A 19,685-nucleotide genomic window follows, 5' to 3' on the forward strand; every position below is an offset into this window, starting at 1 on the left:
GAAAATAAACTTTATTTAAAAAATGAGAGCTAAAACATCTAAAAGAAGGCTGCCACATTTGCTAAAAGAGGGAGAAAAGATACCAGAGGGACAGCCAAACTCATAAATCAAAAATAAACTGATAACGCCATGGCTAAAAATGAGGATGACAAACAGACAAACAATAGTTCACATGACACAACATAGAAAACTAAAAAATAATCAACACGAACTACACCAAAAACTAGGAGTGATTTCAGGTCCTCCGGAAGGGTAAGCAGGGTAATTTTTGATTTATGATTTAGTGAGTGAATAGATCGGTGTGAGTCTCTTGTTTACTTCTAGGAAAAACGATATGTGTATCATATGCATTTTATAATGCTACTGAACTGATGGCTTATTGATTTAGAGCCAATGATCAAATCAGTGTCGAAAAGATAGGAACACTTGCAACAATACTTGGTTGAAATTTTGAATATTTTCTTTTGCTCAAAGAAGACATGTATTGAATATTACGCTGGTAATTGACGTTATCTTTCATCATTTGTCAAATAATGTGAATAATTCATGTTTTTTCGCAAAAAAGAAAGGAAGTCAATATGATGACCTTATGCGGGGAAGGTATTAATCAATTTTGTTTACACATGAGGCTTGAGAGATGTTCAATTTAGAAGGGGTTTGTTTCATGTGGTTTTTATGGTTTTTTTTTATTGTACTACACTTGTCACACATTATTGGTTTTTAGTCGGTTTACATGGTGGCACACTCATAAATATCATCACGTCAGGGTATGCGTAAATAGAAATTTTTTTAAAATACTTGTATATTAAGAAATGCAAATGTTTTGATTGAAAATATAAGGATTACACAAATTTTTCAACAGGTTATTTAAAAAACATTATCACGTACGCTATATGTTTTTTTAACCTTAGCTAGCAGAAAGTAATTTAATCAATTGCCACACACAGTAGTTAGAATTAGACTTTTTACCGGATTTTTTTTATCTCATAAGCAACACGACGGGTGCAACATGTGGAGAAGGATCTGCTTACCCTTCCGGAGCACCTGAGATCACCCCTAGTTTTTAGTGGGGTTCGTGTTGTTTATTCTTTAGTTTTCTATGTTGTGTCATGTGGACTATTGTTTGTTTATCCTTTTCATTTTTAGCCATGCATGGCGTTGTCAGTTCTCGATCTATGAGTTTGGCTCTCCCTCTGGTATCTTTCGTCCTGCTTTTAATTGATTTGAAGGTCCAAAATTTCAGCCAACATTATTAAACGTAAAGATATACCATCAAAACCGTATCTAGACAGCAAATGATTACGATAAAGGCATTATTGATAAATATTATTTTAAAATGAAATAATTTTAAGCAATTACTTAAGATATATATAAAATGTCGTTTTTTTCCTCCACAAATCAGAAAGCTTAGATAAAAATAGAAGTATCTACATAATATAGTTGTGCAAATTTAGATCATACTTATATAAAGAAGATTTGTTAAAGGTTTTAACAAAAGTTTGTATGTGTTTATCTTTTAAAACAAAAAAGTAGATGTGTCTATCCAAGAATAGGTATGTCATAAAAAGCAAAATTGCTAGTTATCGTCTTAAAGTTTGTCAACATTCATCTCTAAAGTAACCCATGAAGGTATATATTTCATCACACATTTGAATTGACTTGTTGAAAATAGCTTGTATGCAATTTTTCGAGAAAAAAAAACACCGTTGGATCACAACTGTATCGTGTTCCTTTCAAATGTTTGTAATTGAGAGAAATTGTATATAAAATTGGACAGCTAAGAACATGTAATTAGTTATCAGGTACCAGGCATATAATTTGATATGCTAGACACGTTTTGTCTGCATAAGACTCATCAGTGACGCTTAGATCAAAATTGTTAAAAAGACAAACAAATATAAAGTTGAAGAACATTGAAGACCAAAAGATTAAAAAAAAGTTGTTCCAAATACGGCTAAGGTAATATATGCCTGGGATAAGAAAATCCGTAGTGTTTCGAATAATTCATTATTTTGCCAATAGTAAATTTTACAATGACCATATAATTGATGTTCAAACCGAAGTGGTGAATACTTTGCTGGTGATACCGTCGGGGACGAAACGTCAACCAGCAGTGGTGTAAATACTTATCAAAGGTACACACTAAAAGCTATCAGAATTGCTAACTCGTTGTTTTAGTATTGCATATCAATACTATGTGAGTGATGCAGTTGCATATTAATACTATGTGAGTGATGCAGATGGATGCGAACCTCTTGTTTATTTCTAGAAAACGTGGCATGTATATCAGATGAAATTCATAATGCCATTAAACAGTAGACTCATTGATTCACATCAAATTGTCAAAATAGATTGAGAAAGACAGGAACACTTGCAATGGTACTTGGAGACAATCTCACAATTTCGAATATTTTCTATCTGCCTAAAGAATGACTTATCATTAAGACCTATATTTAATATTAATGAAATACTACCTAGTCAATGGGATAACCTTATGCGCTGAAGGTAAATACTACCTAGTCAATGGGATAACCTTATGCGCTGAAGGTAAATACTACCTAGTCAATGAGATAACCTTATGCGCTGAAGGTAAATACTATCTAGTCAATGGGATAACCTTATTCGCTGAAGGTAAATACTACCTAGTCAATGGGATAACATAATGCGCTGAAGGTAAATACTACCTAGTCAATGAGATAACCTTATGCGCTGAAGGTAAGTACTACCTAGTCAATAGGATAACCTTATGCGCTGAAGGTAGATACTACCTAGTCAATGGGATAACCTTATGCGCTGAAGGTAAATACTACCTAGTCAATGGGATAACCTTATGCGCTGAAGGTAAATACTACCTAGTCAATGGGATAACCTTATGCGCTGAAGGTAAATACTACCTAGTCAATGGGATAACCTTATGCGCTGAAGGTCAAATTTTGTATTTTTCATTATTTCGTTTTACACTAAATGTTCAATTTCAATGGGTTTTTACTTTGTGGTTTTTCATGTCATTTTTCGAATGTATTACAATAATCACTCATTATTGGTTTCTAGTCGGTTTTTACACATAAATGTCAACAAGGTAACAGTGGGTGGTTAATAGAAACAAAAGATTATAATTGTATATTATGAAATGCACATGAAAACATAATTTACAACAGGTTATTTAAGAAATAAACAACGCAAGCTATCGATTAATTTTAATTTTTTAAAAGTCTTATCAGTGAATAAATAAAAGAATTGCAAATACAGCACACTTTTATTCCACAGATTTTTTTAATTACCGTATTTATGCACGACAATCATAATAAAAATAACAAATAAGTATAAGTCTTGCATGCATTATTTTTTAAATTATCACGTGTACACATGTTTGAGAGGAAAACATTGGCACTCACACCACGTCTTCCTATATCTATAAAACATAATAGTATATGTTCTTCCTGATGGAAAAAATCTGACATTACAGGCAAACTGTTTATAAACAAATAGCATAAATCAATTATCTATATTTGTCAGCTTCAGGAATTCCTGCGCAAAAGATCATTTAAATCTGAAATGTCAAGCAAACTGCTAATAAACAAATATTTTTAATCAATTATCTATATATATATGTCAGTTTAAGGAATTTCTGCGCAAAAAGATTATCCAAAGAGAGGTAGAAAATACAAACTTGGCTAAATTGACAAGCCATCAAAAGATATTTAACAGTAGCAGAAACGCATCATAGGAAACTAGACTGAACATCCCGAACCCATCGGAAACCGGGGTTGATCACAGGTTATTCGAAACGGAACGGTTTGCAGATTTTGTTCCACATGTTGCACCTGTAGATTTACTCATTTATCGATTTAATATCTATGATAAATCTAATTTGTTGCTAAAATATATCTTTGAAAGACGTGCGTGTCGATGATTATCAACACAACTCAATCCTAGTTGCTGTGGAATCGTCACAGTGTTTGCCTTGTAACCATTGTTTCATGACATTTTTACTTTGCATGCTTATATGGATCGTTTATTTGAAGAGCTATGCCACGTTTGATCAACATCAGACTTTATCATTAGTATATGGTTTAATAATCCTTACACAGACTGCATATTGCAACTTCTTTCAACATTTTCTTTTAAGTTTTTTGTCAAATATCCCTTTTTAGTGTTTTGAGTCGAATATAAAAAATTTTACGCAGAAACATGTGTTAATAAAATCAAGCTGGGTGTCATTGAAATTGTTTCTCGTAAAGAAGTTTCCATTTTTAATTAAATCTAAATTTTAGCGGCTTGTCTTTGAACTAGTGTCAAGCTATCCAGCAATTCTCATCCTGCAATTCTGTTTATAAAAATCTATCCTGCAATTTGTCATCCTGCAATTGCGTTTGGTAAACTACTTGAGTGACAATTTTGTTTTTCTTTAAAATCCTAGTTTTTGACTTTTGTTCGACTACAAGATTCACATACAAAATCAAAATGTTTTATATCACTTTAACAAAATTCTGAATTTAGTTTGCAAATTTCTAACTCATCTTTACGGTTTTGTAATTAGCATTTACAATAGCATGAATAATATCATGATGACGATTCAAACAAATTATTATCTATTAAGTCCAGGATGTGATTAACGCATGTTTAATCCACATTTGCAATTTTCAAAACACATATTAACGACCAAAAATAGAATTTTCATGTAAAATAAATTTGTCATGATATACTAGTACCCACAACGCAATTTCCTTTTAAAACAGGGTCGCCACACTGGTTCAAACCCATTGCCCCGGTAGTTCTGTATGGCTAGAGATTATAGACTCTGCTCTAATAAATAGCTATTGGGTAGTACAACAACGAGGGGGCAAAGAATTTCTGGGGTAAGTATTCCTAGAGGACAAAAATTGCGTCCGAAAGATGGAAATAAGCCCTAATTCGATAAAATATGCATTGGAGGCGCCCATTTTCCGACCCATTGTCGCGGTAGTTCTTTATGGCTAGGCATTATAGACGCTACTTTTTTGAATAGCTATTGGACAGTACTACAACGTGAGGATAAAGAAATTCGGGGATAAGCATTCTTAAAGGCCGAAAATTTCGTCCGTAACACGGAAAAAAAGTCAAATTTGATAATATATGCACTGGGGTCACACCACTGGTTCAAACCCATTGCCCCGGCAGTTCTGTATAGCTAGAGATTATAGACTCTGCTCTAATAAATAGCTATTGGGTAGTACTACAACGAGGGGGCAAAGAATTTCTGGGGTAAGCATTCCTAGAGGATGAAAATTGCGTCCGAAAGATGGAAATAAGCCCTAATTCGATTGGGGGCGCTCACTTTCCGACCCATTGTCTCGGTAATTCTTTACAACTAGAACGGGATAGTGTTAAATTAATTTTATTTTTTCTTTGCTTGCCATACATTAATTACAAAAAATAAACTCACCGTCTTATGAAATTCAAATGCAATTAAGGTGCACGAAAAATGCGTATAACATTTTTCCTGCTTTGTTTTACAAGCCTTTTGCTATAATACAGATAATATCAGTTATTTATGTAACATAGACATATTCTTATTGTTTAGGAACTACTTTACAGGATGCCGAGAGTATGGGGGGGGGGGGGGGGGGCATTTCACAGTATGAGTGTCAAAATGTATATAGTGAACAAGTTATTTATTAACACTACATTTAGATATAATCGGATGCGAACATAGAATCTTTGAAATTTAGTATTTGTTCCATGACGATATAGCAATTTAAATGACATTTTAAAAGTAGTCTTAGTGATATGGGACGCACGATCGGTATAATTTGTTTGCTGTCAACGAAACAATGAATAGTGCCACATGTTGGTACTGTATGATATGTGTTCTTCATTTTTAAATAAATACTTTCTTCTTTTAAATAAGTCGTTTATTTAGTGATTCACATATGGAGTTGAAACTTTATAGTAATGTTCAGATTTGTTTGTATCTTTAATAAATTCTACCTTCTTTAAATACAGATGGATAAAATGTCCGCTGAATTATGACATCAGGTAATAGATGCCCTTAGGTAATGTTGGGAATTTGTCATCGATGAATTCGCACGAAAATATAGTTCCCTATTTTGTTCAATCTTAATTACTATTTTAATGTGGATAAATACCAAAAATGTTAACCAAATTGCCAGGCGATTTAATTATTTTCATACCTATTGCAACAATCATTTATCTTATGTGTGCGTGTTGACTGTGGTTGGATGATAAAATTAAAGAGGATTTTCAGAGAAATAAAATTGTAAAAATGACTTGACCGTATAGGTTATGCAATGGTGACCTAAGGTAACCTGACCATGTACAGTAATAGAGTGGTGACCGTGGCTGATCCAGAATTTTTTTAAAAGGACGGTCTACATACTGCCTAAATAGACCCGCTACAGTCATGCTTAAGTGATTTCCGCTAAAATCAACAATTTTCCCACGAAAGGGGATTTGGGCTAGATCGACCAATGTGTGAACAGGTACAATGCTGGCCTAAGAGAACCTGAAAATAAATGTACAGTTATGTAGTGGTGACCTGAGGTAACCTGACAATGTACAGTAAAACAGTGGCGACCTGAGTTAACCTGAAAATATTACTGTTTTTTAAGCTAACCTATGTTAATATTATCATATTTAGTCATTATGAGTCTTACTTTATACAGGAACTTCTTAGGAAGGAAGAAAAGAAGTTGACAGTATCCTTTTACTTTACTTTTAGCTATATAGATGTTCTCTCACTAAATAATTCAAACTTTATTGACTATGTTGAACGCGTCTATCCCATCGAACGAGAGATAAAGGGTACAACAGATTCAGTTAAGTCTGCCTCATATCTTGACTTACATCTAGAAATTAACAATTAGGGTCGGTTGAAAAAAACCTTTATGCCAAAAATGATGATTTCAGCTTTCCAATTGTGAACTTTACATTTGTATGTAGCAACATTCCAGCATCGCCTGTTTACGGAGAAAATATATATCTCACAATAAATACAATTTTTCTGGGCTTGTATTTCCTATCAATATTTTTTAAAAAAAAAAAGGTCACTGCTCACAAGGTTCCTATTAAACCAAGAGTTCAAAAGTTGAAAGCATCCCTTCGTAAATTTTACTGACACCCTCACGATTTGGTTGATCGTTATGGAATATCCGTTTCACATATGATATTTTGGGCCTTTTAGAAAGCTTACCCCAGAATAATACAATAGCTATTCAGTGAAGCACAGCCTATAAACCGTAGCCATTAACAACTATCCAGACATTTGGTTTGAAAGTGGGTGATCCTAGAGCGTGTTCCATCAAATTTGGCTTTATTTCCACTTTCGAACGAGAAATTTTGATAAAAAAGTTTACCCCAGATATTCTTTATCCTTTCGATGTAGTACTATATAATTACTTTTCATTGAAGCAGAGCATATAATCCCTAGACATTCAAAACTACCAATACAATTGGTTGGAAAGTAGGTGACCCTAGAGCGTATTTGATCGAATTTGGCTTTAATTCCGTGTTTCGAACGAGACATTTTGGGCATTTAAAAAAGCTTACCCCAGATATTCTTTACCCTCCTGATGTAGTATAATATAATAGCTATACATTGACTCAGAGCATATAATCCCTAGTCATTTAGAACAACCAAAACAATTTGTTGGAAACTGGATGACCCTAGAGCGCATTTTATCGAATTTCGCTTGAATTCCGTATTTCGAACGATATTTAGGGCCTTTATAAAAGCTTACCCCAAAAATTCTTTACTCTCTCGTTATAGTATTTTATAATAGCTACTCATTGAAGCAGAGTCTATAAACCCTAGCCATTAAGAAATATGCAGACAATTGGTTGGAAAGTGGGTGACCCTAATGCGTATTTGATTAAATATGCCTTTAATTCCGTGTTTCGAAGAATTTGTTGGGCCTTTAACAAATCTCACCCCAGAAATAATTTACCCACACGATATAGTACTATATAATACCTATTCAGTGAAGCAGACTCTCTATTCTCTAGCTACTAAGAACTTTCCAGACAATTGGTTTAAAAGTTGGTGACCCCAAAGCGTATTTTATAGATTTTGACTTTCATACCCTGTTTCGGCCGAAAGTTTTGGCCTTTAAGAATGCTTACCCTAGAAATTCTTTACCCTCCCGGTGTAGTACTATCCAATTGCTATGTATATGCACACAGTCTAGCTATAATCCTTAGTCATAAAGAACTACCGAAACAAAAGGGTCGGAAAGTGGGAACCCCTTGAATTTTTTTAGAATTTGGCCTTATTTCCGTGTTTCAAACGAAATTTTGGGCCTTTATGATACTTTACCCCAGAAATTCTTTACTATCCCGATGTCTTACTATATATAATAAAAGCATTGAATAAGAGTCTAAAATCCCTAGCCATAAAAAACTACATAGACAATTGGTTTGAAAGTTAATGACCCCAGAGACGTATTTTATACAATTTGGCTTTATTTCCAAGTTTCGAACGAAATGTTCGGCCTTTAAGAACGCTTACCAAAGAAAATCTTTACCCTCCCGTTGTAGTGTTATCAAGTACCTATCTATTAGAGCAGAGTTTCTAATCCCTAGCAATAAAAAATATAAAGAAATACAAAAACAATGTCGGGGTCGGAAAGTGGGTATACGTACCCCAATGTTTATTTTATAGAATTTGTTTTTTTACGTGTTTCGAACGAAATTTTGGGCCTTTAAGAAAGCTTACCCAAGAAATTGTTTAACATACATAAAAACGAACTATATCTGGGACTGTAAAAATATGTAACTCTATGTGAATCGTCACGATTTTTCTAATTGTAAATTCTAGTTATAAATTTGTGAAGATGAGTTAGAAATTCGAATTGGATGTAAACAACTTTTTATATATTTTTTTTTAAACAAAACAATTCAAAAACCATGATTTTGAATAATAATAAAATTGTCACCCAAGTAGTTTTTTCGAACGCAATTGCAGGATGACGAATTGCAGGATGAGAATTGCTGGATAGCTTGACACTAGTTGTCTTTGATGAAGTGTTAATAAATTGTCAAATGTTCTATCGTTATTATAATTACTTCCGGAGTTCAAATAGCAAGTATCTTTATTAATTGTAGTCTTTAAAACGGATAAAGAAATATTTCTCATCTACGGCAGATAGATATTCATATGCGGTGAATACAATGTTTCACGTGCCTCATTTCAATACCTATAAGTTATTTTTCCTAAGATTAATTGTACCCTACAAGTGATCATCATTGCAACGTTTATAAGTACCAGAAAAACACGATTGATATACCTAGTTCCACCGTTTTGAAAATGTGAAACAAATTTGTTTATGGTGTGAAACCTAACATTGTATACTCAGCTTTCTTATCTGGACAATAAATCTTAAGGAGAGTAGAAAAAAAAAATGATTACATCTCTTCAACTTTATACTTGTTTTGATCTGAGCGTTACTGATGAGTATTATGTAGACGAAACGCGTGTCTCCGTAAGCGTATTAAATTATAATCCGGATAAATGATTAAACATTCCAACCGATTTTTGATGGGTTCCATGTTGCTTAGACATCATACTTTTTGAAAGTATGGGTTCTCGTTACACGTCTACAATTTTCTTATGTTTTTGTGTTTAACTTTATTTCGAGTTTTAATGATTAGCTTCTGTAGATAAGACGCGTCTGGGGTACAATTCTTTTGAAGATAAAAGGCGTTTGTCATTCTCAGAAACTCATCAAATTTTACACCAGACACGCGTTTCATCTACTAAAGACTTATCAGTAACGCTCGAATCAAAATATTTAAAAAGCCAAGTAAAGTACGAAGTTTAAGACAATTAAGAAGCAAACATTTTGAAAGTTTTTTCCAAGTAGATCTAAGGTAATCTTTTTTTGGGTAAAATTCAAAGTTTTGTTAGCAGTTAATTTATGAACATTTCATACGACAATTAATATCATCATAGAAGTGAAGTGTAAATTATATACCTTGTATCTTTGATGAATTATGTTTTTTGTTAATTTTCTGTCAAGTGGTTTGATGACTATTGTTTATTTTTAGATAAGTTGAATAATTATCCTTTATCGACTTATGAGTTTGATTGTCGTTCTTTTATCCAGTGTAGTGCCATAGGATTTAACACACTTAAAATCCACTAACAAGATGTATACATATCGGACATGAGCCAGTGTAGTGCCATAGGATTTAACACACTTAAAATCCACTATCAAGATGTTCTTTTAGCCAGTGTAGTGCCATAGGATTTAACACACTTAAAATCCACTATCAAGATGTATACATATCGGACATGAGTTGAAATTTTAGGAGATAAGATCAGATTGCAGTAACTAGATCATTACATCACGACTTAACCTTCATGAATTATGACATATTAATCGTGGAATTTGCATAAAGATTGAATAAAATTTGTAAATATACATACTTGCCATTGTAAATTACAGACAGTCACTATTTTCCAAGGACATACTATAATGATGCTAGTTAGGCTTTCGACATGGTGTGTTTACAGATCAAACAAAACCCATAACAATTAATGCTAGAACGTTAAAAAAGGTTTAAAACATATCTTATAGGAATTGATATTATATAAAATAATTTTACTTTCAATTGACAAAAGTGTTTACTGTATTGAAATCGGATAATATTATCATTGATGTTTGAAGTATTTATTATACATTGTTTTTATAAATATATAAAAAAAAAATATAATTACGAGAATCCTTGAAAGTTGACGTGGATAAGTTAAGATTCTTGTTATTGATGTCTATGTTGATTCTTGTTGTTGATGACGATTTATTTCGAACAGCGGTATACTACTGTTGCCTTTATTTATTGGCCTTATAGCTCGCTTCATTTGAATACACATTTGAATTTAAAGTTCGTAAGATTTGAGTGTTCTTGTTTAGGGCAAATTCAGACAAACATGTAAGACGTATTAAGTTAATAAGTACTAAAAAGTAAAACCACAAAAATACTGAACTCCGAGAAAAAAATCAAAACGAGAAGTCCCTAACAAAATGGTAAAATCAAATGACAAACGATTGGACATGTTCCTGACTTTGTACATTTTGTAGATTCTTTAAGTTAACTATATCTTAGGTTAGATTGTTCTAACCATATCTTAGTACGATTGTTTTAACCAAATCTTATATTAGATTGTTTCAACCATATCTTAGGTTAGACTGTTTTAACCATATCTTAGGTTAGATTGTTTAGCCATATCTTAGGTTAGAATGTTGTAACCATATCTTAGGTTAGATTGTTTAGCTATATCTTAGGTTAGATTGTTTTAACCATATCTTAGGTTAGATTGTTTTAACCATATCTTAGGTTAGATTGTTTTAACCATATCTTAGGTTAGATTGTTTAGCTATATCTTAGGTTAGATTGTTTTAACCATAAACCATAATGCTTACACACAACTTTTCAAAAACGCAAAACGTGTCAGTCTATGACTTTCAAAAATTTATGATGAAGAATGATTATTTCTCTCATTAAAAAATATCTTGATCAATTGTTAATTATAAATAAATGTCGGTATAAAACTGCGTAAATTCTTTTGATTGATTTGTGTTGACATGTATATTACATCATATTTTTAATAAATACAGCAATATATAAGGCTTCTACAGCGAACATTCAGCACACCACTGGACTATCGTATCAAAGCAAGTAAGTCTCATTGTTAAATTAACTGTATAATCTGTAAAGCTAAATGTCTCATCTCAATCTCCAGAATTTAACTTTTGTCGATTCTAAAAATAGCAAAAAATATTGCGTTTGTCCTTCTGTACATCATATTATTGTTTTGATTGATTCCGTTTACACTAAGTGTTTTCTGGTCGCTAAACGATACAAAAGAAATCGTTATTTACAAACATGCAGCCAGTAAAAAGATTCTCTTTTAGGGAAATACTGTCTCTTGGAAGTTAATTTTGTCCATCTTTTCTTGTTGCCAAAAAGCTTAAAATAAACAGAAATCACCTTGTGGCTATTGTCCTATTGTTAAAGACTATCAAACCGTCTTACTACGAAGTGGTATTAAAACTTAAATGATAAGATAGATATAAGAAGATGTGGTATGAGAGTCAATGAGACACTTCTCCATACAATTTACAATTTGTAAAAGTAAACCATTCGGTTTGAGCCAAGGGTCCGTGTTAAAGACTTTGTACTTTTATAAATTGTGATTTGGATTGAGATTTGTCTCATTAGCACTTATACCACATCTTCTGATATCCATTATAGTATTTTTAAATTACTTGCAGTACCTTTAAAATCATAAGTAAATTATTGGACTAAAGTACTTTTCTTTCAAAATACTAAAAACAAATGAGCTGGCAGTTATTTAGAAGATAAATGTATTGTAATTCAAGCTTGGCCATTGTGAAAAGTAAATTCTACTTTCGCAAATTGAGTTTACCTAGCGACGCGGAGCAGGGCTCAGTAAACGGATATATGCGACAGTAAAATTAATTTTTACTGAGGCCAAACTTAAAATACAATACAGTCATCTTGATGCTAATGCCACACAATAAAATAAATTCCATATAATATAAATATTTGGGCTTAAAAATACTATTAATGAAAAAGTCTGCAAAACTGTAGCGACGTCTGTAGCATCTAAACAATATGAGGTTAATATATGTATACTCTGAATGTCAAACAAAACGCTAAACATATTTATACTTTTCTACGCTTCAGCATGGTTTCAATATTGGCAAAAAAGTTGTTGACGCTCAAATTGAGCCTTTTTGGTATACTTGTTGAGAAATAACATAACCCCAAAAAAAACCGTATTTCAAAAAGGTAATTACGGACCTGTTGAACCTGGATTCTAATTCTTAAAAGTATTTGCCAACGTTCAATGAAAATTAAAGTTACAAACGAATTGCATTATAATTTTCAGTTTTCTCTTATCAAATGCATGTATTTTAAAAGCTTAGAAGAGACAAATTATCTGGCAGCGGATATTTTCAGTTTTATGTTGACCAATAAATTCACAATGTGAGGTCAAAGATTGAATAATTAACGTATACCAAACATTAGAGTAATAACTTATTCCTCTGTCTTAATTTTTTTACAAAAAAAAAAAAAAAAATCAATCTAAAGTTATAACCAAAAAAGAGTATTTATGATCAATTTTACTCTACTTATTAATACACGCATATTAGAAAGTTCAACAAACAAACACATTGTGAACTTCAGACTTCTGTTTGTTTTGTGGATTCTCTTATTAATTACTTCGTAATTTAGAGACTGTTTGATTATTTCAGAATGCAGCTCTTAGTCGGAATTCTCTTGGTTATCTGTAGCGCAGTCAGCGCATCCTATAAAGGAGGATATGGCGGTTACGGAGGTGGATACGGTGGGTACGGAGGTGGATTCGGAGGAATCGGTGGTGGATACGGAGGATATGGTGGAATCGGAGGTGGATACGGAGGTTATGGACTAGGAGGTGGATACGGAGGATACGGACTCGGAGGAGGATACGGAGGATATGGTGGAATCGGTGGTGGATACGGAGGATACGGAGGCGGATATGGAAAAGGAAAAGTTGTTATTGTAAAAGGTGGTTATGGTGGTGGTTATGGTGGTTATGGTGGTGGATATGGTGGTGGATATGGTGGATTAGGTGGTTATGGTGGTGGATTAGGAGGTGGATATGGTGGTTACGGTGGTATTGGAGGAGGATATGGTGGTTACGGTGGTATTGGAGGAGGATATGGAGGTTATGGTGGTTATGGAGGTGGATTCGGTGGATTAGGAGGTTATGGTGGTGGATATGGTGGTATTGGAGGAGGATATGGTGGATACGGATACGGAAAGGGAAAAGGTGAGATAAAGTCTGCTTTAAATAATAATTAGACTATTATGTTCTGACGTGATCTTTGTTGCCCAACGAATGGTTAACATTCATTTCACTAATTTTTGTGCTATATGCATATTTCTTGAGCTGTGTGAGAAAACCATTTCTCATTATTAGTAAACTATCTATTCATAGCAAATAATTTGTCACAGTTTAATTATGACGTTAATTTTTTTTTCAATTCTGCTGAATTTTCTATAATGACGTCCTGACAAAAGGCGACCATACATCATGAGGTCATATATGAAGAACACAACTCTGCAAATCTTTAAAACAAGAAGGATAACAATCATTAAAGAAACATATTCCAGTACTAAAATCGTGTATTATGATATTTCTCAACAGTTAACTTTCAACCATATTTTATGATTTTGATCCTTTTTTTCTTGGAACACTGTAAAAATTTCATATTTTTTTTGCCGCTTTATCTGCACATTTTTGAACGAATCATCTTTTGTGGGAAGAACGTAATATATTTCTCTCTCATACTGTAATAATTATCAATACAGACATTTTAAAGCATATAGAAAGCAAAGCAATAACCAGTACATGTTGTCCGATCCTAAACATGTCCCACGATGAATGTCACTTGAATTCATTTTGTATATGTTTCCTCTTCAAATAAAATACCAAGACTCATCTTCAAATATGTTCAAATACACTTATGAATTCTTTTGAACTAAATACTAGTAAAAGGAGACGTGGAATAAAGGTTGATATGACAACAATCCGACAAAACAATAAAACACAAATGCGATAAAGAATGAAAAAATATATATTTGTAAAATGCAGATTTACATTACACAAAGTTATAACTTTCACTTTGCCATGATAACATTTATATTCTTTGTTTTGCAGGATATTAAACACAGAACTTTAAAAGAACGGACGCATAATCCTTTTTTTTTTTACATTTATGATATAAAATATAATCGTTGCATTTATTTGGTGTTGCTTTACCTTCTATCATAAATCTACAGTCTCTTCATAGAATCATAACTTTACACTACTTTTTTTCTGGTCTCAATTTAAAGATCGACCAGATCGTCTAATTTGATAAAAATTGAAAACGTAGAACTTCGATTGAGAATTGAAATGGGGAATGGGTCAAAGAGATAACAACCTGACCATATAGCAGACATCATTGTCACGTTTAGGGTATTTACTTTGTGAATATCACGTGATTCCAATAAGAAAATACTCTGGAGATATAGATTGATGATGTGGTGTCACATGACTGTCACATGAGTGCATACATATCCAAGTCACATATTGACGACTAGAAACAAGAATATATTATAAGTCAAATGACTTCAACTATCCAATTGTTAATCTCTCATTTCGTAGCAGTTACATCCCTAAACTTCATCGTACGCCGTTTACAAATCGTAAGTTATACCTAAAACTAAGGCATGTTCACATCATATAAACTAATAAGGATGTGCTCATTTCATTAATAAACAGTGCTTCAACAGATTTATAAGAGATAAATCGACACATAACAAGGTTTATTGCAACATATTATACTATATGTACTACAAAATTTGATATTATACAAAGGTATTCAATAAAATAAACATGCTATAAAAGAAGAGATATACCCCGCCACATTCTGTATGTATGTGTCTGTCCCAAGTCAGGAGCCTGTAATTCAGTGGTTGTCGTTTGTTGATGTGCTACATATTTGTTTGTCGATCATTTTTTGTACATAAATTAGGCCGTTAGTTTTCTCGTTTAAATTGTTTGACACTAGTTATTTCTGGGCATTGTATAGCTGACTATGCGGTAAGGGCTTTGCACATTGTTGAAGTCCATATGGTGACCCTATAGTTATTAATTTCTTTGTCATATGGTCTCTTGTGGAGAGTTGTCTCATTGGCAATCGTACCACACCTTCTTTTTTATTTATAGTAACGATACAGTTGCTGATTCTTAACTTTTTTTTCTTTTATCTATTTCGGAATTGATTATGACGTCCCTAATCAATAAAGCAGTTCACATTTTAGGGGCCAGCTGAAGATTGCCTCAGGGTTAGGGATTTTATGGCTGTATTGAAGACTCTTTGGTGGACTTCGGCTGTTTTCCTCTGTTTGGTCAGTTATATAACATAAAAAGAAAATAGTAGAACGCTTTATGGTTATCTAATTTGTTATATTTACGTTTGGGTGTACGCATTAAAATCCATACAAAAATATTTGTAATGAGTTTAAAAAATAAATCAGGAAAAATTATTCAAAGAATCAATTTCTAAGTGTCCCTCGGCTTGTCGAGTTTTCTAAGATTAATGTTATGAAGCTGGCACTATCTTTAAACTTATCTTTCTTATATAGATTAAGTTCTTTAATCAAATGATGGTATCACTTGATACTTCCATTCATACCCAATGAACTCAAAGATTTTACAGAAACATCATATGAGAAGCATCTAGGCATTTGACAATGGAAATCAATTGAAAAATAATATTGTCGACAAAACATAAAAATTAGTAAAATATATCTCATTCTATTAGTGATTCGCGACATTGCATCAACAGCAGCGCATACATGCATACAACATTTATTACAGAGTTGAAAAAGACGAAAATAGAAACAACAGTCTATAAAACGCAAAATAGAAAACTAACTACTGAAAATGATGAACAGACCATAAAGACAACAGTAGTATACTGCTGTTCGAAAGTCATTGAGCGAAAATATCTAGGTTATAAATTCAAACCTAGGGAAACAATAAGGGGAAAAACAACGAAATAACAGAAACACTAAAGTACAACAAAAAATAATACGACAGTGTACCACACACAGAAAGGAATTATCAGATAACAGTTAACAGATCCTGATCCACAAATGGCACTCGAAGTTTTATCAATATAAGTGTACTGTTTTGCTGATTAAATGTATTCGCTGATGTCAAATTCAAAGAAAAGGGTACAGGATCTTGGTATCGAAAGTTGGAAGGTATCAGTCATAATCTTCTTTACAGATATTCCGGTTACACGAGTCCAGATGACTTAAACTTCATCACTTGAATTCTTGGTATAATATACAAGTATATTTTGGAATCTAAATATTGTCACTGTTGATTTCTGTCGGCCAGAAGCTATTATCTATCAAGTCAAATTTATCAGGAAAAGCGACATCTAGAAGATATAATAAAATATTTAAGGACAAATGAAAAAGGGAAAAAATCGGATAATAATTCAAATATGTACGTTCTGCATGACCTGTTATCTAAACTGTGAAGATTCAAATAGCTGCTTAGCAAGAGGGCAAAAGATACGAGAGGGACAGTTCAATTAATAGATAGAAAACAAACTGACAACGCCATAGCTAAAAACTAATAAGACAAACAGACAAGTAATAGTTCACAAGACACATCATAGAACAATAAAGACTAAGCACTACGAAACCAGTTGCACCGGAAGGGTAGCAGATCCTGCTCCACATGTGACATCCGTCATGTTGCTCATATTATTACAATTTCGGTAAATAGTCTAATACGATAGGTCACCATCGTGAAAAGGGAACTGGAGCGCAATATATATTATATATATTTTCTAGATACTCAAAGTATTGATAGTCGTTGACATATGCATAATGTCTGATTATCTTTCATATAACATAAAACAAATACAAGTATTTAAAATAAAAATATCGAAAGATTAATTGAAAGATAGGACTATTGTTGCGAGTTTGTCTGCACAACAGACACGACTCTCTAGATCCAACACTGGAATGGGAAAACTTATTGCATATTTTCGGCGAGCAACGTTGTCTAAAATTACTAACAAATCTTTAGTTATATGTATGCAATGCTTATTTCTGCCAATAATTGATATTTAATATTTAACATGTTTATTTTTTTACAGATTTATTTAAGCATCTAAAGTATCATAATCAGAACGTGTTTGTACATGTTCCCGATCATATGAGCATTTGAATCGAAAGCGTACGGTCCATACCGTTGGCTTGTACTCTTACGATCAGACCGTACGTGCATACTCATATGTGTATACTTATACGGTTTATGTACGAGCTGGACCATATATGTTTTTGGACCATATGGGTTTATTTTAAACAAGTATATATCCAAACTTTTATTGAATATAAAAAAAAACTAATTTCAATACAATTAGATGATTAAAGTTGATAAGTGAACATTTAATCATGAGAGATTAAATGATTCTGTATTAAATTGTCTATCTAAATCCCATTTTGGCAGTCTCGCCCTGGCTGACACTTTCTGCCACCAGTGATAAGATTTCTTACATTTATATTTTTTTGTTCATTCATGTTGCATTTGTGTTTCTTAATTTGAAAGATGCTTGTTGTGCTTATTTGTAAATGTTTGTTTGTTTTGAGATTGTAACTCAGTGATGATTGCGGTAACCATATTTTTTACTATTTTACCGATTATGTCTGTTTTGTTCACGCATCGTTGTAAATATAACGGAATAGACAACTTTCGAGTTCGATGCATTTCCGTCAAAAACTCTGGTTTTAGTGAACGTCATTTGTGCGTTTAGGGGCGTCGTCACTTCCATTCCAATGTTGAGCGAGTGGTTGGAAAACTATAATTCTATATTGTACGAATTATTCGGCAAATTGAATTCTCAAAATTGACAATCAGCATTGCTGTCATTAGGGAATTGTCATTAAGTACCTACAGAACATCCATTATTTCTAGTTTATCCTGCACAATGACGATCACTAAGACGCTTGATGAACGTAAATAGTGCAGGGATACAGGCGACCCCCTCTATCTGGTAAATGACGTCATAAAGGCGCGTATAATTGACGAGTTTTTTCCGGTGACGGATGAACTCGAAAGTGGTCTATTTGATGCGACTGTCATATAAATGAGAGGTTAGGCGCTATAAAACCAGGTTTAATCCACCATTTCCTTTTTTTTTTCTATTTGAAAATGCCTGTACCAAGTCAGGAATATGACAGTTGTTTTCCATTCGTTTGATGTGTTTTATCATTTGATTTTGCCATTTGATTAGGGACTTTCAGTTTTGAATTTTCATCGGAGTTCAGTATGTTTGTGATTTTACTATTGCATCTCTTGCTTGCAAGAAAAAACTTACTGGTTTTGTGGCAAGACACAATAAATTTTCATACGTTTTCCAATGTGCAGTTTCAATTTTGCGTGTCAAATGTTATATATCACCCGCAATGTAACAAGAGTTCAATATGCCTAATTCAGTCCGACCGTATGCGTATTTTGAAAAAGTATGCATACTCATTTGATATGGAACATATACAAGAAACATACGATTGGTTAGACGAGTTGCTTTAGGATTTAGTTCATAAACAATTTTAAAATGAAGGTAAATTGTCATAATGGTGTGAAACCTATCACGAACAAGTTTACTCAGCTCTCTTTTCTGAAAAAAAAATGATAATAGAATAAGGAAAAGTTTATAAATTCAAGCCCTTTTTTTCATGTTGCTCAGTTTTCATAATTTTCGAACGTTTGGGTCCTGATTTTTCGTGAACGTTGTACTTGAATTTTGCCTCTCAACATTTTTATTTTAACGTTATTGTTGATTGTTTAGTAGCCGGGACACATGTCTGGCGTACATAATTCCAAGACTAGTAAAATATCATTGATATGATCATTGTTATATAAAAGAACTGCTTGTACATGACTTTGATTTTTTGGAAACTCTTAGAATTTCGTCCCTAAGGAAATAATTACCGTAGCTGTATTCTGCCAAACCTTTCGGAATTGTGGATCCTTCAAGCTCATTAACTCTGTTTTTGATTCTGTTTGTTATACTGCTTGATTGGTTTTTGGTTGCTCCACGTAC

At 32.8% G+C, this 19,685-nt stretch overlaps 1 protein-coding gene across 1 annotated transcript; it reads left to right on the forward strand.

The window, feature by feature from the left end:
• Positions 1 to 11,594: 11,594 nt before the first annotated feature.
• Positions 11,595 to 13,872, forward strand: LOC143073803 (uncharacterized). The gene is made up of 2 exons (XM_076249560.1): positions 11,595 to 11,676; positions 13,281 to 13,872. Exon 2 carries the CDS (start codon positions 13,282 to 13,284, stop codon positions 13,870 to 13,872), a length of 591 nt encoding a protein of 196 aa, XP_076105675.1. The 5' UTR covers positions 11,595 to 11,676; position 13,281.
• The last annotated feature ends 5,813 nt before the right edge of the window (positions 13,873 to 19,685 follow it).

Source organism: Mytilus galloprovincialis, chromosome 4, assembly GCF_965363235.1.
Source record: "Mytilus galloprovincialis chromosome 4, xbMytGall1.hap1.1, whole genome shotgun sequence".
Lineage (NCBI taxonomy): Eukaryota > Metazoa > Mollusca > Bivalvia > Mytilida > Mytilidae > Mytilus > Mytilus galloprovincialis.